Source organism: Aptenodytes patagonicus, chromosome 10, assembly GCF_965638725.1.
Source record: "Aptenodytes patagonicus chromosome 10, bAptPat1.pri.cur, whole genome shotgun sequence".
Taxonomy (NCBI): Eukaryota; Metazoa; Chordata; class Aves; order Sphenisciformes; family Spheniscidae; genus Aptenodytes; species Aptenodytes patagonicus.
Window position 1 is genome coordinate 20,239,320 of NC_134958.1, and position 23,583 is coordinate 20,262,902.

The 23,583-nt window shown below is 42.9% G+C and overlaps 1 protein-coding gene and 1 long non-coding RNA gene across 6 annotated transcripts in view; one reads left to right on the plus strand and one right to left on the minus strand.

Moving 5' to 3' along the window:
- The window catches only part of USP3 (ubiquitin specific peptidase 3), a 107,398-nt gene that overhangs the window by 38,579 nt on the left and 45,236 nt on the right, over positions 1-23,583 (plus strand). Inside the window, exon 1 of one of the 5 annotated variants that reach the window (XM_076348390.1) lies at positions 21,728-21,912. The exons of 3 other annotated variants lie outside the window; for them this stretch is intronic. In XM_076348390.1, coding sequence (XP_076204505.1) covers positions 21,822-21,912 — 91 coding nt within the window. In that variant the 5' untranslated portion in view covers positions 21,728-21,821. Of the gene's footprint in view, positions 1-21,727; positions 21,913-23,178; positions 23,273-23,583 lie in introns of those variants that run through there. One more of the 5 variants, XM_076348395.1, reaches the window with a different exon arrangement.
- LOC143165089 (uncharacterized) lies at positions 16,364-19,992 on the minus strand. Its single transcript, XR_012996202.1, has 3 exons — positions 19,935-19,992; positions 18,191-18,337; positions 16,364-16,478 (listed from the first exon to the last, which is right to left on the minus strand). It is a non-coding gene; the product is annotated as an uncharacterized LOC143165089 (long non-coding RNA).

Consider the following 23,583-nt stretch of genomic DNA (forward strand, 5'->3'; position numbering starts at 1 on the left):
TCTAGATCCCAGGTAGGGACCTGCTGTAGACCATGATTCTGGCCTGTTGCTGCTGTTCATCTGTAGCCCTATCCTCCCAAGCTAGGCAGAGGCAGGCTGCAGAGAGCAGCAGCAACTAATTAATGTCTTGTAGCCTTTTAGAAAGCAGCTGTCGTTGAGTACAGTTCCTCTCTCATACTTATCCTTAGTATTTTGTAAACCCAGATTGTAATTCTGCTTGTTTTGGTTCAGCCAGATGTAATCTAGAGGGAGAGGGCGTGAGCTATAGTGAAAATGTTTTTAACACGGCTTTTTAAGTGCCATTGTCCAAAAAAGAGGGACACTGTCTACCATATTCATACAGAGGGGCATGCTGAGTGTGTTGAAGCATGTGAGCTATCAGCACACAGTTGTTGCTGCATGCAGGAGCTTCCCTAACCTGCTGGAAGTTTGGAAATATAATTTTGTAGGTTTCTATAGAAGAAATTGTTTTGTCATCAGCCTTCACATAACTGGCAACCTGTCTGACAAGCTGCTGATGCTGGTATCAATTACAGTTGAAAATTACCTCCTCTACAAAAAGACCCTGTTGTGTAGAAGGGTGTGGACTGAGCTATCTGCCAAACTGTGTTTTCATATCTCCTTCCTCCTTCTTTTCTGCCAGTGTTCTTGAAAAGTTCACCATGCTGAAGTATGCTCTGATTCTTAGAATCTCCCTCAGCTCTTTTTTGCATTTTCACGATCTACACCTGTCCTTCCCCAGTTTCTGCTATAGTTTGGCTTCACATCCTCGGGGGGAATTCCAGGCAGTGCTTGTGCTTTCAAGGCTAGCTGGATAGAAAGCTCTTTGCTTGCAAAATACAAGCCTCAGAAAAAGAAAAAAAAAGCTCCATGACAGTTACCTGCCTGTATTCTGCACAAAACACACTGGGCTTGCCATTTTATTCTATCTTTAAGAAATTTTAGGTTGCTAGCAGTTGGTTTTCATCTCAGCATCAGTCCAAGGTGAAGACAGAGCAGGGTTTTCATAGATTGGTGAGGCTCACGAGTAGTAGAAGATTTGGATCCCCAGTGTGAAAGGTCAGGTTGAAATTTTGTGGTGTGGGTTTATCAATCTTTAACTTGCACTGTCTTCTAACTTTAGTGGTGTTTGTCAAGGCAGTAGTAACATATAGACTAATGTGATAGTCATCCTGGAAAGTGCATAGGACAAGTTTAAGGCAACTCATTATGCTGAAAAACATCTTCCATGAGTGTGGGTGTTTGCCATATTAAAATACATGTTTACAATGCAGTATGCAATAGGTAGAGCTAAGAACAGGGAGGATGAAAGATGATGTGGATAATGGAGAAAAAACCAAAACACAACCACCCAGCAGGACCATGGGCTTTAGAGGAGACTCAGTATTGCTTTGAGATTCCCGTTGAATGGAACTGCAGAAGTGCAATTATACTGTAATATGATTCCATATCCTGTTCCTTCCTAGTTGTGATTTCCCATTTTAAAGCTGGGGCAAAGGAATGCAAGGGATGAATGATAGGTTGCCTTATGTCCCAATGTTGGAGAAAAACTGAGCCTACAGTCCCCAGAATCTGAGGCCCTGCCCCAGTTAGCAGGCAGCACTCCTCACCTAATGCAATTAATGGTCATGAATCCTTTTTAAAAGCAGGATCAAGTGCAGGGTGCTATCTGGCCTGAATATAGATTTGCTTAGCAGCTCCATTATTTCTGTTCCTCAGTTTTTCTACCTTGTTTTTCTCTAGAGCAGTTCATTGCAAAACTTTCAGTTCTGCTGTTCTCAGCTGAGAAGGTGGTGAAGCTTGGCTGGCTTATGCTACAAGAATTCTCTGTAGCAATAGTACCAAGATATTATCACCATCCAACTGTGATCTAGCTAACCAGGAGTTTGCAGTACAGGCTGATTTTCTCCAAATTACACTGCAACTTTGGCTTCTATGGCACCTCAACATAAAGTACACAATGAAGTATTAAACTACCTCAGTCTCACAGTGTACAAGCAGAACTGCATTAAAAAACAGATAATTCCCTGTGTTGAGGTGTATTTCAAAGGGCAGAAGATGCACTGTTATCAGCACAATTATTTTCAGTCAAATTCTTTACCAATTTTTCCTCCTAATCTCTGTGTGTAGAATTGGGAACAGAATAAAAGGCGGGACATTGCTTCCCAGGGCATAGTGCTGTAGAAATTAGACAATGATAAGGTAAATGGCCATTAGGTAAGGAAAATTAGAGAAGAACACACTTGTCATGGAGACATTTATGATTAGACCTGGGCAGTACCATAACCGAGTCCATAACCAAGTCAGCCTTCTATTACATCTGTTCAAGAGCTATGGGTTTCTCCTATGCCTCAGAGCATATGAAGTGATCTCACTGCAGACCATCTTCCTGAGTAACTTAGATTAGCAAAATACTAATTTAGTTTGAAAATTTACTCTTTTGTTGTTTTCCATGATACATCTGAACATGTGCTGTCCTTCAGGAGATATGTACGTGAGCTCTATTGAATGTAGTACACTGAGACTGCTGTGACCACCAGCCAAGATTATTACTGCTGCTTTCTGCAGCGCTCAGGCTTAAGTATGCTAAAAAGAGCAGCTCCTTGCTTATGTTTGTGTTTTTGGTATGGTAGCAGTTGCAGCGGACACACAGGTCGAGTATTGCAAGTAGACGGACATGGGTAAATGTCTTCATGTGTAAATATCCTTGTTTTGAAAATGGCTACACACATTTAGTTGGCCAGCACATGTTCTGCAGTTCATCAGCAAAGGAAATCCTGCTCTATCTGACTTACCTTTGAGTTCTGCTAATCTGATTACAAAAGCAAATACCTCCAGGGTTCCCACTGCTTCTCTCCTCAAAATCAGCCCATCCCCATTTATTCATTTTGTCCAGCCCATAACACACCACACATAGAACAAACTCCAAACTCCAAGTACAGATTGACAGGCACAACAATGACACTTGGCTCCCATATTGGGGAAACTACTTCCTCTTAGCTCATGTTTTCTAATTTGTCCTTCATTTTTGGATTAATAAATACTCTGTTTGTATTTCTTATTCCACGAATTACTTCATCATGGCAATGCCCTTTACTGTGATCACAGTTTGTATGAGAACGAGACACAGGAAAAAGAAATGAAAAATGTAGATAACAAGTGATGCTGTCACCATTTGCAATAAGTCAATAGACCTTTAATGACTATACAATATACGAAATAGGTTGTGTAGGTCTTTTTATGAAAGCTGTTCATATTATAAATGAGCCAGAATAGCCATTTTTCCAAAGTATATGGAAAAAATTAAATTAGCTCTGCAGTTGAAATTCAAGGCTGCCAGGAATAGCCGTGTTTCTGACACGCAAATTGCCAAGTTTATTTACTACATCAAACTCTGCCATTGTCAAACAGATACATTTCATAACGGTGGACTCAAGAATTTTGGAAAAAGGAAATGAAGGCCATACACCTCCAGCAATTCCAGATTGCAAGAAATTAGAAATACTCCCTGTATCTTTGTGATTGCTTTGGCCTTTCTTGCACAGTTTTGACAGCATCATCAAACATATGCTCACACAAAATTTCTTTTGTTTTTTTCCTATCTTCACTGTGCTTTGCCCTATTGTGTTTTTCCCATGGAATAAATGTTGTACAGCCATTACTGTATATACCTTGTTATATCTCGTGGATTTTTTTTGCAAATTAATTCCTAAAGTGCTTCCCATGCTATAGCATGGGAAAGGGTCATCAACCCAGTTATGGAGGACTCAAATGGAGAGTCATCTATTCTAGCAGGAAATCAGACTGGGAATGTGGGCTTTCAGATGTTCTTCAAGGAGTTGACACATGAGTTGATGAGCAGGTATAAGAGAGTAAACTTTTAGTGCCTATTAGAACTCTCTGCAAAGTTAATGGGAATGTTTTTTGTTTATCTTATTGCAAGCTGGTTAGCCTGGATGCTGATCGGTCAATATGCAAAAGTAACACTATTAAATATTTCATACTCCCTGCCCATTAAATGGATGAGACGAGGCCTTCTCATAAGAGAGTACATTTGGAGTTTTCACTTGCAAATTGTGTGATGATTTGACTGACCACCCTCACTCACTCTTCCTGGAGTGTTTAGCTTCAAAGATGAAGCTGAAATAAAATGGAAAAGAAGGCTTTGATGTGAGCAGTGTCAAAGGTCAGGGGAGATGCTGATACTGCATGGGTACTTTTCTTTAAAAAACATTTTAGCAAACATATGCATAAGTGGCCATAACAAACAGACTCTTTATGGAGCACTGTGCATACTGTAAACAGAAAGAAAACAAGAAGGTCAGTTGGATCCAAAATAAAATTAACACAATGTCTGCAATAACTAAAATCAGTCTGGGTCGTAGTGCCGCCTAGTGGGGTCTCACCCATCCACCCCCCCAGGTTTGTGAGGCTGGCAGGTGTTGGAATGACTGCTGGCAATGAGGCCCAGTGGGAGTGGGTGGGTGCAAGGCTCCACTGCAGCCTGCTGTGGCACAAATGCTACAAACACATGCTGGTTTACTGGTAACCTGCTGTGCGTGAGCAAAAGGTCTAACCCCAGGACTGTCTGAGGAATTTTGGAGACCACAGGCACAGCATTGACAGATGTAGTCTAGTTGTCTCAGAAACTCTAACAATGCTTGAGGAGTCTTGGGTGTCGGGCAGTTTGCATCAGTGACCCAAGACAGAAGTCTTTAAACTGAGTCCTGTTTTCATGTTTGAGCTATGCTGGAATGTAAACCTTGATGTCTATGTGTTGTGGTTTAACCCGGTAGGCAGCTAAACACCACACAGCCGTTTGCTCACTCCCCCCCGCCCAGTGGGATGGGGGAGAGAATCAGGAAAAAAAAAAAAGTAAATTTTGTGGGTTGAGATAAAGACAGTTTAATAGGACAGAAAAGGAAGGGGAAACAACAATAATAATAATAATGATGATAAAAGAATATACAAAATAAGTGATGCACAATGCAGTTGCTCACCACTTGCCAACTGATGCCCAGCTAGTTCCCGAGCAGCAGTTGCCACCCCCCGGCCAACTCCCCCCAGTTTATATCCCGAGCATGACGTCCCATGGTATGGAATATCCCTTTGGGCAGTTTGGGTCAGCTGTCCTGGCCGTGCCCCCTCCCAGCTTCTTGCTGGCAGGGCATGAGAAGCTGAAAAGTCCTTGACTAGTGTAAGCACCACGTAGCAACAACTAAAACATTGGTGTGTTATCAACATGATTCTCATACTAAATCCAAAACACAGCACTGTACCAGCTACTAGGAAGAAAATTAACTCTATCCCAGCTGAAACCAGGACACTATGTTTGAAATGTTAGTGCACACTACCATTAAGTCCATCCTCTCAGAGTCTCTAATTGTGTAGATAAAACAGGTTGCTCAGAGCTTCAATATTTGTTGTCTTCTTTTTGACGCTGGCTCCCCTAGAAAGGTCACTCTATTGTTAAACTGGCCATTTCCAGGTTATGGGATTTTATGAGTGGTATTTTTATCTCAGGTAAGTTTCTTGTTTCCTTGACATGATCTTCCTTCAGGCTTTTCAGTCTCTCAAAACTGCATTTCTAAATTACTATGCAATGCAGGAAGTTGTTCAGTATCTTTGCTTATATCATATCTACCCTACTGAAAGATCACATTCTTTCAGGTAGTTGTTTGACAGGCAGATGAAGCTGAGAATAGTTAACCTTACTAGGTATTGCCTGTCTGCGTTTCACAGCCAAACCTTAGTGCAAGGAATACTTTCTTGCAACGTTGCTCACAGGCAAGGTGAAAACCATAGGACTATCCTGCATCGGTTGGCTCCAGTCGCAGGGCTGGTTACAAGTGCTTCCTACAGGTGATCCAAGACTGGCAGAAGCAATTCGTGATAGCCAAGTTCTTTTTTATGAAAACACAGACAGCTGCGAACCACTTGTTACTCTTTAATGAGCAGTTTAGATGTACAAAATAATATACTGAGGGTTACTAAAGAGTGAGGGAAGGAGGGAGAGCAGCAGAATTGGTAGATACAATAATAGATGGAAATGCTGGACTGCATACTGTCAATCATCACGTATGGCTGTCCCAGTTCTGCCTTCCTTCCTAGTGCGAAGGCCTGAACCTCACTTATGTTTGGCCATAGATAGGAGCGTATCTAAGAGAGCTGGAGCAGCCTGTGGTCCGTTAAATTCAGGAGAGACTAACCCAAAGCCCTGGATCTACATATTTCGACTTCAGGAGCTGAATTCTGGTCTTGGTTGGTGTGGCACAACCAGCCAGGCAGGAAAGAGCTGGAGACAACAGGAACAGCCATGGGATAGCTCTCTTGGAAATCCACAGCTTACTCTGATTAGATCATAGGTCTGTTTTCTGCCTTCTAAGCTCAAGTGCCATAGTTTCTACTGTTGCACTTTTGTGGCTTGAATCCTATGGCTCAGTGTTGCACAGGCATGCGTATGTCTGTATGCAGTTCAGTGTGACTCTTACTCAAAAATTAAACCCAGAAGCACTCCAGTGGGGACAAAAAGGAATTTTAGTGGAAGTCCCAGAAATTCATTTTGAGTCTTGCATTTGTCTTCTAGTGGCAAACCATTAGCCTGCAGAAACAACAGATGTTTTGCTCTGTTCCAAAACTTAGGTCTTGCTGGCATTAGATGACTCTTCAACAGGCATTTGGAAAGTGGGAACTAGAGATAGCTGTAATTTCATCCCTGGAAATTAGTATTTAGTCTTCTTGGCTGTAGAACTAGGACTTGTACCTTAGGAATCACTAGCTGAGGAAAAAGAGATCCCAGAAAATGTGTATGTGAGAGGGAGCCCTTAAAAAAACCAACTTGTTAATAATATTTTGAGTGTCTCAGAATAAGTATATGTAATAAAGATGTAATAAAACAACTAGGAGAAGATGGACATACCCATTTAATTTTTTGAAGGGATACATCAAGATATAAAATCATTACTAGGTAGCTAGCTATTAAAGATAAATGCATATTAACTCCTTATTGGCAGAGATCAGGCTTTGAAGTGAACCTTGCATTATCAGATAAACTGTGGGGACAATAGATAACCTTCTCTTTCTTGGTAAAGGCACTGAATGTGCACCCTGAGGTACAATGCGTAATGGTAGGTTTTTTCCTGCTGTGTTTTCGTTTTGTTCTTGCCTCATTTTCATTACATCAGAAGGTTTGGAAGGTAAGAGCTACTTTTTAAAAGATCCTTCATATTGGGGATGATGCACAAAACCAAGATACTGATCACTGGTCATTACAAGCCACAAAATTAGAGCAGGAATTCATAAATCCAATGCCTTGCCCTCTAAATTATATTCTACCTCTCTGAAATTCCCTATATGTTAGTGATTTTCCATCTGCCCTCCAAAAAATATTATGCCCTTATGGAAGAAATTTCTGCTATGGCAGAATAGCCCAGTGAAGTCAAATTCAAAGGTTCTTGCATGTTCTGAAGTATATCCTAAATGGGCTGGGAACTGGCAGACTGAGCAGAGCAGCACTCCAGGATTTCTTGTATGAGAAGGCCAGGCACTACTGTCTGTGGCCACTTGCACAAATCAAATCAATTTCCCCAACCTTTTTTTCTGTTCAAACTAATATTCAGATTTAGAGCCTGTCTTCCCTGAAGTCAGCTCTCAGGTTTACAGGAGCATGTAAGATCACATCAGGCACAGAACTAAAACTCATTCTGAGTGCATATATTGGTTTGTTCAGAGTATGTTTTCAAAAGGATTCATTTCTCTTGAATCGCTGGGTTGAATTTAACCTATTACAGTAAAACATGACTGCAAAGCAGCTTGGCCTCAGGTCCCAGCTCTTGGGAAAACTCAACTTGTGTTTAAACAGTAGACTAAACTGTGATGCTTAGAATAGGTTAAGCAGCACCCATAAAAGCAGCAGACTGAATGCTGTATTTACAGTGGCTGTAACTATAACCAGTTAGAAATATTTCTAATCTTGGCATGCATGTGAGTCAAAAGTCCAAATATACTGCCAGTTAATTTCAAGGCATTACATTTGGTTTCTGAGAAAAAGACCTGTCAAGTATCTACTTAGTTGCATGTGGGGAATATATGCAATGAATAACAAACTGAGTATATACAAACTTTTTTGGTGCTAATAGATAATATGACTTAACAGAGGTTCTCAGTCACAGGGATGAGGTAGATAACTGCTTTATAATGAACTGTAGGTGTAGGGACTGGCCATGGTTGCTGCGTGCTCTGCAAGGGCATGGCTTATTCTATACGACTTTTAGGACATGAGGATCACCTCATATGCGAGTGGGTTCCCAGAGCCCATTCAAGGGAGTGACTGGTGCTGGTCCTAGGTGCATTGTTCCCTAGGACAGCAGCATTCTGCAGTGGGGCTGTGGAAAGTTTCCCAAAGGTTGTGGAGAACTGCTGGCTGTCTATCTTCAGTAAACAATGTTTGGGGTTGTTTTTTAATATTTGGGATTGTTTTTTGCTTGGAAATAGGAAATAATTATAATAGCCTCTCTAGCCTTTTGTAGTCAAAGTATTACTTTTTGAATACACTGTTGGTTATTAAACCCATTCAACCTTCTAGCAACTGTGAACTGCAGGGGTAGAGGGAGCTGGCAGGAGGAAAATATGCTCTGCAGACAGGCCGTTAAGCGTGAGTCATTACTATTGAAATCTGTGTTTTAATATTGTGCTATATTCCTGCAATGTTGCAATGTTTGCCTTTTTAGGGTTTGGCAAAGAAAACAGGAAGATGTGAGATTTGCTGAAGGCCTACATGTAGATGGGGAACACTGAGGACCAAACTGGTCAGCTTAAACCAAATGCAGCCCATCCCTAGTAGGGCAGCCAGCCTGGTGAAGATCCTGGGCTTTGAAGACATGGCCAGGGAATCAGCACTCTGCACAGCAGAGTGCTTCCCTGCTTCTCTGCCAGTAACTCAACAAGAAGCTCCATTAATGAGCTTGAGCCGGTCATTACAATGCCAACTGTTGGTAACTCAAGGGCTGAGGTGCCATGTGCCCACCTTCCTGCTTCCCGTTTCCTGCATCACTGCATTCTCCAGGCTGCCCTTTCCCCCCTCTCCAGCGCGCCTCAGTAGGATACCAGATTCTTTGCAGAATTTCCAGAAAATAATATGAAAATTTTGGGGGGAGTGCTGGGCATGACCATTTAATTTCCTTTTTGGAAAAAAAGCAGAGATGTTCTTTTTACTTTATGCAACTTGTCTTTACATCATGGCTGGGGGCAGAAGGGAGGGGAGCTCACTCAACAGTACCTCTCTGCTTTTCCAACCTGATGTGTGGAGATGCATGAATTTGCAGAGCCCTCTGTAAGGCAGAGGCTTCTTGTTTTGGTCTTTGTCTCAGAGCAGTATCTCTTCTGAGATGCTGTATTGTGGTACTGACTGAGCAATAATGATGGGGCATAAAGTTGAGAATATTTCACTGTGATTGTGTTCTGGAGCATGTTAAAATGGCGTTTGTAAGGCAAATAGAGGAGAAGCATTAAATGTTGGCTCTCTTCATCTGTTGCATTTATCTGAATAATGGCATTACTCCTCTAGAGAAAAATCCTTCACTTTTTTTCATTACAATCTTTGATTTATCAGCCTGTCCTAGGTTCCACTTTATCAGGGACTTGGATCTTTCCCCGTCATTACAGTGGAGCTGAGTACCTAAGTCATTGAATGGGGGAATGCAGAAGAAGTGATGACTATATGAACGATGTGCAACAAGAATTTGTTATCTAAAATAGGCTCCAACAAATTTCCTTGTCACCTGCCAGGATGGTGACCCCTGCCACCACATGAAAAGCACAAATGGTATCCTATGTTATGAAAGGTTACCTAGTAAAGCTGTATGAAATAATAAAAGAATCTCAAAGGCAAAACCTTTTCTGTGGTCACAGCTGTGACTAACAGGGTTTCTCTGTACTCATATAAAAACATGTTGAGGATTTGCTTGTGTGTGGGGGGATGAGAAAGGATCCCTGCAAGGTGGCAACAGACCAGAACAAATTTCCAGCAAAAGTTTCCAGCAAACCTAAAATGTGAATTTATGGTGCTCTCAGGTGGGCTTTATATAACAACTAAATAATAGGTATACACTTGAGAGTCACTATATTTTTCCTGTCTGCACACACTGGAAAGCCCAAAAGTGTGGTTAAAAAAAGGCTCAAGCAAACAAGTCAAGAAGCAGAGTACAGCAAAGTGAGGCATTCTGCTAAAGATGGAACACAGCTTTCTCCTCATTGCTTCGCACTCCTGGATCCTGCCAGAAATACTCCTCAGAATAACAGGATCATTTTTGTTGCTGGCCTCTGCTCTGTCTGCTTCATTCACCACACATGGTCATGGTGTTGGCTCAAGAGCTTAAACGTGAGACACTGAAGGAGCAGACAGACGAAGTCTTGCTATAGGGAAGACAGAGGCATTCAGATACTTACATTGTCAGTTCTGGCCTTGTCTAGTTTCTAAGCTGGCAGGGTAGAAGGGAGTGATCTGGACAGGGTACCAGGAGTTCCCATGCTGGATTTCAGTTTTTGACTGTGTGACTGTCTTCTTTCTACTTAATTTCTGTTTCTACACCTTTGTAAATATCTGTAGGTGCTGCATAGTTTCCACATTGCAGCCAGCCAGACCCATAAAGCAGTATGAACTGGGGAAGTTTGGAAAAATGGCCTCACTGCTCTGTTTCCTCCTTCCACTGGTGCAATTGTGCTCTTTGCTCTGAGCATAGAGGTTCATTGTAGTTGATGCTGCTGCACAGAGGATGAATGCAAAGGTCCCTTGTCACTCCTCCACTAGCTTCATCAACACAGGATGGCTGGCTAGAGTCAGACCAGAAGTCCTTTCATTTCTCTTGGACTATCTACGTGGCTGAGGGATGTTATGTGCTCATTAACTTCTATGCAACTCTAGTTCTCCTTCTCTTACAAAACAAAACCAAATAACTAAGCCAAGTCTGCTTGTGACTGGAAAAAAAAAAAACAAAAAAGAAAAACAAACCCAAAACCTCACTTCACAGCTTTTTCCAAAATATCTTTAAGCTGTCTGGAGTGACTCACTGATGTCTGCTACACATCAAGAGAGCTAAAGGTATATTTTAAAATAAAACTAGAGAGATGAATATTAACTCTTCTTCAGCCTCAGCTCCAGATGTATTTATGGCTTAGTGTTCTGGGTTGGGACTGTTCTAAATCAACAGGAGAACCTATGCTTAAGCAACTACAGGATGATTAAAATAGCCATCTCCTCATGTTGGGCTTGCAGTATGAGCTCTGCCTGTGCAGAAACTCAAGGCAAGCTGTGCTCCAAGCAGTATTTTATTAGCTTTAGAGACATAAAAAGCTTGCTTGGTTTGTCTTGCTGGTAAACACTTTGCCAGTCATATGTTGGCTTTAAAAGCTAATGTGAAAGAAGTCAGTGTTGTAGTTTTCCAGAAATGTAAATCTCTTAATAGTGACTGCAAAAGTCAGGGAGTTAGGGGTGGGGGAAGAGGGAGAGGGAAATGGGGGCCAGTTCTTTGCATAAAGGCATGAAAAATGGGTGTGTTTTAAATGAAATATATTCTGCTTATATTTTAATAATATGTTCCAAAAAATCTTTAAAAATACTGTCATCCAGGAATGCAGGGAGTCCACATCTTCTGGCCTGTACTCCCTTTGGGAAGGCAGTGCACCAGTGGTGCAGCTGCTGGTTTGAAACCTCCCCACAAGGGGATTTTTCATGCAGCCCCTGGAACATGGGGCTGTTGGAGTGCTCCCACCAGCTTGTTTACTGCAGCAGTCTTGTGTCCAGAGCTGCAACGTGATACTTCATACATAGCGATAACCACATTATCATAGCAAATAGGGTAAAAGGGGACAAGCATAACCCAGCACTGTAGATTGTAAGCATTCCTGAATAGCCTCTCTTATTACAGAACTGTGAACTGCTGCAAACCATTTGCTTACAGAGGTGCTGCTGGGAATGGGAATGACTTCTTCACTGACAGGCAATGCATCAGGAGTTTTTCCACATTAGCTGCACAGATCTGTCCAGATGATGGTAAGTCAGATGGATTTTTAATTTCACGTTTAATTTCATCCCTTAATTTCAGCCCTTAGTGATGCATCTTCACAATCCCTGGTGACTTGCAGCCAGCTAAGTAAATATAACCTCAAGCTGCTAAAACTCTGAAATGTTTGTAGGTCTCTGAGAACAGAATAATTTGCAAACCATATAAGCAGCACGTGCTAACAACACATACAAAAAGTACACAGTGCACGTACTTGCAGGAAGAAGTCAAGTCTGCAGGTAGTCCTAAGTCTTGCCTTCCTTGTACATAGATACATTGTGGTTTCATATTGCTAATGGTTTTACAGCACTGTCAACAATATCTGCTCATTTTCCTGCATGGCAAGGTGACGTACCAGTTCTCTTTCTGTAGTTAACAGCCACGGTTGACTCTAGACATCAGCAAAATAGCTGCCTGGAATAGCAGCCTGCTGGCAGTAGAAATGCCTGTGCCACAACCCTAGACAACCAGTCTGGTTGTGGCTATGGTTGGTGTTTAGGCAGAAGGAGATAGGATGGGTATGGCAAAGTTTGGAGTCAGACTGATCAGCAGCCCAGCAACTGAAGTTGCTGTTTTCAGGTTTTTTTCTTTTCTTCCTGTCTTCATGGCTGGAGTGGCTCTGTCCCAGCCTTTTATCCTAGGAATGGCAAAATGCAGTGTTGTCTGTGTGGATGAGAAGCTGTAATGAGAAGTCAGGCTTGTTAACCTCTATTTCCTTAGAGAAAGACTGTAATGAGAAGCTTTACCTTCATGCAGAAATACTGATAGCAATGGTGTAAAGCTTAAGCCCTGAATCCAGGAGCAAGATTCATGATTACATGCCATGCTTATGAGTATCTAAATGCTGTGGCTATTTAGGTCAGCCTTTTGATTTACTACAGCTGTTACATTTACCCATCAAAACAAAATTATCCTATGTTCGCCAAACATGTCTTGGTTAACCTGTACTTCAAAGTTTTGGCCCTTAAGTACCTGAAAGATGTTGAGCCTGCCATTTTCCCTTGGGCTTGCATGAAGTGGCATTAAGTGAGACAAAGGAGAACTGGGTGTCCTGAATTAAAAGACTTTTTTTTAAACTACACTACAAACCACACAAGTTTAATAAGTTCTTGGGCTTGGATACTCAGTCATGTTTACAAGAGTAAAATCTCATTATGCTCTAAATGCAGGCCCGGCAGTCTCTACCTACTTTAAATACCATGCTTAGGATAGAGACAGTACAGCAATGAAGTCTCACATTGCTTAGGCTTCAGTGATTTTTAGGACACGATGGAACATTCAAAGTGATCTTCTACTGAAACAATAATAATGTAATGAAACGGTCACTATGATGAGATCCCTGCATCATTTTTCCAGCTGTTTGGTACTTTATAAAACCATGCTAACATGCAGTAGGGATAGATGGTGATTAGTCATCTGTTTTTAGACTATTTTACATTGCTTGTATGTTTGAACCATGGGAAGTGGTTCAAATGAAATATGGAATGATGTTGATAGGGATATGTGAATCAGTGAAGACATCAGAATGTAGTTATGCAGCTGCTGCTTAACTATCTTTAAGTGACTGGTGGCGGGGCAAGGAGGGACCACAAAATGCAGCAGGTCTTACCAAGGTTACTCATTTACTGCCTGGAACATCTATTCTGGTCCCTGCTATTAAAGTACACTTTTAACAAAAGGGAATCATAGTAATGAAAGGTTTTACTGCAGTTATATGTCACCTTAGATTCTTTTAGACACACAGATCTCAGAACATACAGAAATGCATGTTAACATGGTACAGTGTCACAGTGAATTGGGGATGGTTGCATTATGTGAGTGTGGATGAGTTACTAAGCACTTCCTGAGGGAGTGCCAGTAAATAATTTTTCATGGTGCACCATAAATTCCTGGCCACACAGGCATTACAGAAATCAGCCTGGGTAAATTCTAGAGTCTAGTAGGTAGAGAAGTAGTAATGTAGACCTGTAGATATTTTTAAATAGTTGCCTTAGTTATATTGATTCTAATTGTACAAGGCTCTGAGTGAAAGAAATAATAGGCATTGCAGATTTAAAATTCTATAAAAGGTCTTCACCTAGTTTTCTTGAATGTGAATTGTATCACACTACGTACTAACTTCCTGATCCTCCCCATCTACAAAATGCCATGCATTTAAATGATTAAAAATATATTTGAGTGTTAACCTTTAGTGTGAAGCAAGTCAAAATCCCAGAAAACAGCTGCATTTCTGTTCTTCAAAATTCAGGGCTATCTGTGTCAGCAGTGCATAGAAGCTCTTTGATTATGGCACTGAATAGCCGTTGGCACATTCACCTTTTGCTATAATGAGTAAATCAGTTTGGTGTTTGGAGCTTAGCAAGACTGCTTTGAAAGATCTAGTACTGCTCATAGGGCATCCCGGTGGCTTCTTATTTCAGAACAAGCTGAATATCTCCCTCTCACTGTATTTTACCATCTCAGTTTCAAGTTCCAGCTAGAGCAGAAAAATTTCAGAAGGCCTTGTTCAGTCCTTGAATTAGCAGATGTTAAGCGAAGGAAGCAAGGAAAGGAAATCTGAACCAATAGTCTCCTTTTTCACAATTCAGATTGCTACTCAACATTGTGAATAACTGAGCCTGAAGAATAACATAGTAACAAATAATATAATCCTAGTGACATGGCAAGAAAATTCCTATTTCCCTGGTAATAAGCTGATCTCCAAACAGGATAAAATGCTGCCATTTGTGAGCTACCAGAAGTCTCGTTCAACTTAGTTATCAGTGAAGTGTATATACTGTCTTTGTCTACAATGGCAAGTTTTTCCCAGGGATACTTTGCTTTGGAGTCAAAACACTTCAGAATCAAAATGCTCTGAGGCGTTGGCACCTTTTGTGTTAATATTCACAGTTCTTTGTCATCAGTAAAGTAGAACCGAGATCTAATATGTGCGCAGTACAGTACAAAATTCTTTGTACAAAACTAGAAGCAAGTACGTGCAGCAGAGAGACAGGTGGGATGCCTTCGTAGCTTACAGCAAACAAGCAAAAATAGCTTGTAGAGTATTTTGGTTATCAACAGTCTTGTTTAATGTAGAGGGAGAAGTGATATCGTTTGTGTACTGTTACAGTTCACAGATACATATGATACTTTTACTGTAGTAATATTCGACATGGAAATAACACGTTAGAGGTGAAAAAAGTCATATTAGTTCACCCAGTTCATCGTGGGACTTTCCCATCATACCATTTTTAAGTATTTGGAATGGGACTTTAGAAATTAATTTAACCACTTCTTTTACAATATTTTCTTTACACGTTCTTTTCACAGGCAAATAGATTTTACATTGTGATTCCTGAGTTTTATCTGAAATAGTATCATTCTGTACCATCTCATTCTCTTCCCAATCCTCCCAGATTATCATCAGAGTAATTCTTCTTTTAATTTTTGTGACTGGGTTATTGTCTATTTTCCTTAGATTTGTTAACAAGCTGATCACAGCAGTGAAATTGAAAACCTGCATGTCATTTAAACATGCAGTGTTTGTGGTTTAGAAACGTCTATGGTTTTGCCCCATGTGACACAAGAAATAGTGAGTTTTAGGTTCTGGAATTACTCAAGTGCTTTTGAACAGTTTCCCCTTCCTTGACTGAACGGATAGACGGACAGGCTGGTCCCAGCTATCACATTTTCCAGGCAAATAGGTAGTACTAGGTTTTCTTTCAACAGGATGCTTGGGAGTTCTTCTCTGTGCTCTGACACAGTATGTAAACTCAGCTGCCTATTATTTTTTTTTTAATATATCTGTAGTTCCCTTGTTTGCCAAAAATTAGTAAGCCTTGTTCAGTTGTGATGAAAAGAAATTAGTTATGTTGGCTATAAAATGTTCTATTTTGATTAACGTAGAATGAAATAAAGCCTGCTGATCTTAAAAGTAGCTTAAGCACAAGTACAGAATCATTAATATATTTTCAAGACTGCATTTGGAAATAATATAATATAAAATTTACATAACTGATTACAGTAAAAGGTAAATGCCAGTGACATGAAATAATACTGCTGGATGTCACCTTGATGCACTTGCATTATTGAACAGACTCTGGAGGACTGTATAACAATTGATGAAGCTGGTGTTGAAAGAAGCTGCCAGACATATGAGAACTTTCAGGCATTTGTTTAAAGCATGAATTAAAAATAACCCTTCATCTGTACAAATAACACCTTAAGAAAACAATGTGGGATTTTAAAAACCATTCAGTTTATTTGTATCATTTATTTTTCACATCTCCCTTGGTTTGTTCAAAAAAACCTCCATGCAGAATAGTCACATTCACCTTTATTTATACCTTGCATTGTGACCAAGCTGTGATAGTGCAGACAAGGCAAAGTTTGGATCCGAGTTAAAGTGTTGCCTTTGTTCCATAAGATGCTTCTGGAATCCTTGGAAAAGTGATGTAAAATTAGCATAGGCTCTCAGAAATCAAAGCACTAGAAGATCATATGAGTATCTGTTATTTTTGTTGAAAATGGGAATTCTGGTTAAAAAGACAACAGCTCTTTGCTTGTCTGTTGCATTACTCTTCCTTCTACTGCTGCTTTCTTTTCCCCAGCTACAGCTCTCAGAATACAGTAAACAAGAGCTGTGTCCTCAGGATTTCAACCCACTCATCTGGGAGATCAGGCTGCAGCAGATTTCCCGCTACTTGCATTCCCGCTTAGCATTCCTAACACTGTGTTGCAAACAACAAGATTATTTTGGAGAGCATTTAATACTATGGTACTGTTTGGTTCCTGCAGAGGAGTATCCAGTCTAAAGGACTGCATCACCTCAAAGTACCCTTTCCAAAATGTCCACTTCTAGGAACTGGATTTTGCAGGCACGCTCAGCAGTGGGAAAATCAAATCTGTTACAACATATTTCATAAAATACCAAGTTGTTGTCAAGGCCCAGAAAATGCTCGATCTCTTTGGGCAGAGATAAACTGTGGAAAAGGACATGTTTTTTTCTGACGGTAGCACATTAACAAATTGTGCCTTTGGCCCACTCTGACTCATGGGCTTAAAGGAGAATGAAACAACCTGTTGATTTCATTTGAAAGAAACACACAAAGGCAGCTTCTCAGCTAGTCTGAACTCAAGTTAACAGAACAACTCCAGTGTATATCACCAGCAGAATCTGACCCATAGTTCTGATTGTGTGAAGGAACATCCTTCTAGAGAAACATATATACACACACGCACACACACTGAGGGAAATATACAAGGGAAAAAAACCCATATATATGTGTGTGTGCATGTTTGTACACAGTCCAGCCCACATGGATCCTATTGATAGCATGCAATTTCTTTGGCCAGTTCCCTTCTTTTCTGTGTGTTTTAGGGAACACGGCTGCTCTCTAGACCTCAGATACATACTTGAATTAGACTTAAAAAAAAAAAAAGTAATCTTCTGTTCTGATGGAATCTGTTTCAGCCTAATACAATTGTACTGCTATAGTCAACGTTATTCCCCACAAGAAGCAACTCATTAAGAAATGAGGGATCCCTCCTTAGCACTGGAGAGAACCATTAATCTTATGGAAGTAGAAGTTCAGGTAATTTCTTACAGTGAGGGTGTAAGCAGTGGGGAATGAAGAACACTTCTGTCCTTTGGCACTACCTGGTACCTTTGCACAATACTTTGTGTCACACCGCCCCCTCAAGGTATGTGTACAGAAGTGTCATGGACATGCTTTGAAGGGAGTCATGCCTATTTACACACTTCAATCTTATGTTCTAAATACTGTCATAGATGCTTGCTCTGGGTGTTTGCCTAGTTTTAAATTTTTGTCCTTCATCTTGGGCATCCTGCCTTTTAGAGAAGAATCTTGAACCTTGTAAAGGGAGTTGCTTGTGCTGTTATCATCAAACACTGAAAACGTGTGTGACCTTTATTTTCAGAGGACGTGCAGGAAATGGAAATAGATTTGTTAATGAGATAACATGCTGCCGGAAATGCGCTTGTGGTATTTAATGTGCTGTAGCGTACTTTCATACAGAGATGCATGCAGCTAAGCTTCTGTCCGCTGCAGAAATGGCATATAACTCACAGAGCTGCTAGGCCAGCCTCTAGTAAAGATTTTATTAAGCTGAGACCCTGTATTAGAACTTACCTTTATCCTGGTGCTTTCTGTTGATATTTTCCATGCTAGTTGTCTGCCTCAGAGTTGCATCCGCACTGAGTAAAGAATTCATTTCCTTGTGGTGGGTTTCTGTGTAGTCTCCACTGAACATCATAGCTGAACGTTTCAGTTTTACACCTTTGGGAAATAAGAGGTGAAAGCTCAATCTATCAAGTTTCTACTAGGTCTGGATTAGCATGTAGTGCTTTCAGAGTGTTTACTGCTTTATGTGTTCAGAGCAAAAGGCTTGCTAAGATCCTTTTCAGTTGAGTGTTCAGGGCATCTGCCAATCTGATTCCACACATTCTGAGTTTACCACTTAGAAAAGAAGAAACATGCCATGGGAGACAATATTCTTTCTATCTTTATGCATTTAATCTAGAAATTGAGGATGGATGTTTAGCCATAGAGATAGGAAGACTCCAACATGTGTGCTCTGAACAGAGCTGGCCTCATTTCCTCAGCTGTAGTTGAGAAGGAGGTTAGACTTCTAACTTAAGCAAACAGGTCTACTTAGTAAAAAAATTGGTTTAAATAACTTGCCAGGTGGCATGCAAGAATTGTCTGGCAAAGACTGAATTAGATTCTAGTTCTTCAGGTTAGCATTCATTTCACTCCTCCAGCATCGTCCCTTCTTCATTCCACGCTCTCCAATTTCTACAGCAAATGAGGAGGTCATGTAAGGCAACAATCTGCTTCACTTGATCCATTCAGTGATGTTCATCTAGTGATTTTGAAGGAAGTCAATGAAGTAACACTCATTCCTATCTGCTACCCCATTCAGTCTTACTCTGTTAAGTCCATGAAGGGCTTGGGGAAACAAGATGGCCGTCTCATATTGACTCTTACCTCATACTTGGATCCATTAGTATCTTGCCAGAAGACACTCTTCCAACATGGCTATGCTTACAAAAACTGTTCTAATATAAGATACCGTAGCTCTACTGATTTCAATGCATCGCCTTTAGTAGAGATGTAATAGTTCATACTGGCAGGGGTTCAACTCCAGTGGCTGTGCAAGGCCATACTGTTCTTTTGAGACAGACCCTGGTTTTGTTTACTTAGGAAAAGAATTGGTTCTCCTCTCCAGGTATATTATATCAACTGTAAAGAAGTCATGAATGGGAGTGCTAAAATGAAAGTTGGTAATTAAAAGTATTTAAACATGTTTATTTTACCATATTTAATCCTTGTTAACCAGTTCTTTACTTCTGAAAGACTAAATATACAGCTAATATAATCCACATAGTGAGATAAGAACTGACTGTTTTGGTTAAACTCTGGTTGCAAAATACTACTGAGAGGCGGCCAAGTGACACTGCTACAGAGGGGAAAATGAGAAGGGCAGATCCAGTTGAGGTTTCTTTCTCATTGTTTGTGTGTAAGGATGGGTGGGGCATGACAAGAGAATTAAACGTATGATTGGTTAGAAAAGACAGAAAGCAACTGCAGTCAAACTGCTGCTTTCATTTAATGTATGTCTTCATTATACATTGTGGCAGAGGGTGGAGAAGAAACAAAAGGACCCCTTGGCTAATATATAAACATGCTAACATGACCACCTTTTTGCTCCTTCAACTTGTACAAGTAATTCTTAGATGTATATCAAAGTTGTGTTGTATGAAACAATTTTTAAAATTCATTTTTGCTCTATTTATACAATATTTATTAGAAAACCATACAAATACATGCTTTCTGTAGAACCTGTAAAATACATGTTGGGAATGTTACTTACCTGATTGATCAAATGTGACAATTTTGAAGGATGGGGGATATGTGAGGAAGCTCCATGGTTTTGTGTCAAGACAACATTTGCAGCCATTCAATTCACAGTTTGGTATCTATGAACTAATTCTGCTTCTAACTACACAGCTAGAAATAAATACAAACTAACTCCACTGAGTGTAGTCGAAGTAGTTTCTGATGCCGTGGAAAACTGGATCTTTCATGCTCTTGAGTTTTTCCCCCTTGTGTAAACAGGGTGAAAAAGAACAAAGGGGGTCAAGAACAGTGTTCTACCAAGGAGATTTGTGACCACCAAGACACCTTTGATATGAATATTTAAAGTATCTCATCTGAAAATCCATACAAAACTGTCAGTTTCTAAAATAATCTTCTATGAAATAGTGCTGAGCTGTGTAAAATACATTGGGATAGATGCTTTTCGTGTCTATATGCAGGTCACACAACAGGCGAAACCAGTGGCAAAATTGTATTTCTCACATTAGTTATGGTAAGAGAAAAGGTCTAAAACTCCTAATGTGCAGGAGGAGTCACAGTTCCTTAGATTAAAATATCCCCACTTTTTCAGGTATTACAGTGGTGGACTTTATTTGCTACATGTGAAAAGGAACTGAGTATTCTCAATAGAACATTTGTATTGATCCAGCATTAGCATGCAAATTGCTGAGCCATAAAATTGTTATTCTGCGTTGTCCGGAAAAGCTGTAAGACAACATCTGTACTTTTATTAACACTTAACTTAAAGGTTACAGTCATAGAGTGGGAAATTCAGTTAACAAGCTAAATTTGCGGCCAGGTAACCCTTTAAAAAAAAGTGTGAGGCAAAGATATTTGCAAATAATCAGCAGAGACACAAGATTACCATTTCCTGTTGTCTCTAGGGAGAAATTAAACCACAGAGCTTTTTAAGACAGAGCTCAGCAAGTAGGCATACGCTATAGGCTGTGCGTCTTAAGGAACAGTTTGCTTGACTACGGCATCTGTCTTACCACATACAGATTTCATGTGGTCTCCCTTCACGTGCACAAAGCTATAGCGTTCTTGCGCGCGGGGTGCGCGGGAACCCTTGCGGCCCCAGGCGCTGCCCGCGGTGGGGCGGGAGACGCCTGTTGCAGGCAGACCCGGCAGCGCCCACGCGGCTGCTCCGGCCTGCGATTCACGCCCCAAGGACAGAATTTGGGCCTGACGCCGCACGCCGGTGCGGAAACCCGCAGCAGGGAGCCGTGAAGCATTTCGGAGGAGGAGATGGGAAGGACAGAGCTCCGCAACGCGGCTGGCCTTCGCCAGGACGAGATACAGCCCGACAGCCTGCCCGCCGCAGGCCTCCACCGGGCAGCCCTTTCCTGCCCGCGCGTCCCCTCAGCGACCTCAGTGGCTGCACGCGGGCCTTGCAAGAGCAGGGCCTCTCCCTGCTAAAGCGGTCACCGCCGTGCTGCCGTGGGGGACCCGAGCGCCCCGCCGGGAGGGAGCCCCGCCCGGCACCGCAGCCCGCGCCCAGGCGAGGCGAGGCGCGGCGCGGCGCGGCACGCGGGCAGCCGGGCGGGCGGGGAAGGCGCGCGAGCCATCCCCGCCGCGCGCGAGCGCAGCCAGCGGCCGCCCGCGAGGCGCGGTACCCTGCCGCTCCGCCTCGCCCGGACGAGAAACGGCGGCGCGGAAAGCCCGGCGGGCGGAGCGGCGGACGGGAGGCCGGCTCCTCGGAAAGCCCGGCGGGCGGCGGGAGGCGGGGTGAGGGAGCCGATGGGCGCGGACGGGAGGGCGGCTGCCCGCAAAGCCCGGCGCGCGGATCGCGAGGTTGGCCCTAAGATGGCTGTTGTGCGCGGGGCGCCGTTGCTGTAGCGCCGCGAGGAGCCGCCCGCCGCGCCCCGCCGCCTCGCCCGCCATGGAGTGCCCGCACCTCGGCTCTAGCGTCTGCATCGCACCCGACTCGGCCAAGTTCCCGCAGGGCTCGCCCTCCTCCTGGTGCTGCAGCGGTGAGTGCGCCCGGCGCGGCCTAGGCTGCGCCGGCCTGAGGTGGCCCGGTCACCCCGCGGCCCTAGCGCGGCGGGCGGGCGCCTCTCGCCGCCGGCCGCTCCTTTGTTCCCCGCGGCCGGCGCGAGCCTCGCAGCCCCTCGGCGGGAGGGCGCCCCGCGGCCGGGGGAGGGCCTGGGGGCACGGCTGAGGTGGGGAGAGAAGGAGGGAGGGAGGGAGGCTACCCCGGCCCCCCACCCCGCCGGAGGCCGCCCCGCGGGACCCCTCTCCGGGGGGTGGGGGGCCGGGGGGGGATGCTGCGGCGCTGCTCCTTCCGCCCCTTCTGCTCCCCACGGAGGAGCCGCGGAGCGGCCGCCACATGTCTCGGCGGGGGGGGGCAGCCCCCGCTCCTGCTCCGGCCTTGCCTGCGCAGCTTTGTCCGGCGCGGGAGCGCGGCCGGCCGGCCCGGGGCAGGCAGCAGACTTTGTCTCCGCCGGGGGCCGGCGCCCCCAGCCCCGCCGGGCGCGGAGGACTGCGAGATCGGGGTTCCTCGCTCCTTTTGTCTGCCGGGGGAGCTGCGTGCTTAGCCCTGCCCAGGGGAAGCCTGGCCGCGGGGACCGGGGCGGAGAGGAGAGGAGCCGGTGGCTGCTACAGGGTCAGTGTGTTCTTTAAATCAGTCTGAGATTACTTTTTTTTTTTAAATAGACATTTTTGAAAGGACTTTAGAGAGTGTAGTTTTAATTGGACTGCTGAGGCTGAAGGCGACGCTTGGGCCCCCCCTTCAATCCAAGGAGCAGCTCAGTGAAGGTGGTCTGTGGGGGGGTCTGGGAGTCACTCTCACCTACTCTGTTGTGTGGGTCGGTAGGAGTGTAGAGGTCATCTTTTTTTAGTACTTTGCTCGCTGATTTAATAATGCAAATTACTGTCTTTGAAATGTATTCTGTCTTCAGGATACATTTGTTCAGGGGCTTTCCCTTTAAAGGTGCCGTGCCCAAGGTGTTTTAAATTTAGCTTTCTAATGGATCATCTCATGCTTCTACACAGATAACCTCCGATGATTGCTGTCATTTTTGGTACATGTTTTTGTTTGCTGTAACTGTAGTTTGTTTAGTTATGCTCGGTATGAAAGTAGACGCAACCAAGTATGTTTAAGGCAGGAAGTAGGCCCCACTTAGAGCAGCAATGTGCCTTGTTGTGCCCATGGGCACAAGCCTCATTCAGGAATTGACCGATCAGGGAGCACTGAAATGCTAGATATATTTTAAGGTGTTACTCTTTTTAAAGGAAAGATGGTTGTCCTTTGTCTCGCAGTATCGGTGCTTTCGTGTGGGAAGGTTGCTGCTTACTTGAGTTCTTCCCTGATTGCGGTTTCCTGGAGCCAAGGTGTGGTAGTGCTGCTGCTTCCTTTGGCAAAACCAGTTATTTTACTCTGCAATGGTTTTGATTTTAAAGGGAGTACACTTAACAGTGGAATAATGCGGAGAATGATTAGAAGGAAAGGAGGAATACAGGAAAATCTGTTGTCCCTAATGTTTCTTTACTGAAAAAAAAAAAGTAATGACGAGAAATCTAACTCTGTAGGTCCATCTGTTATCTTCAGAGTATCAAGGGTAAGCAAAGTTGTCAACCAGAAGCATATGGCAGTAGGGAACCACCCTTCAGAGAACTTTAAAAAGATAAAACTGCCAAAATGA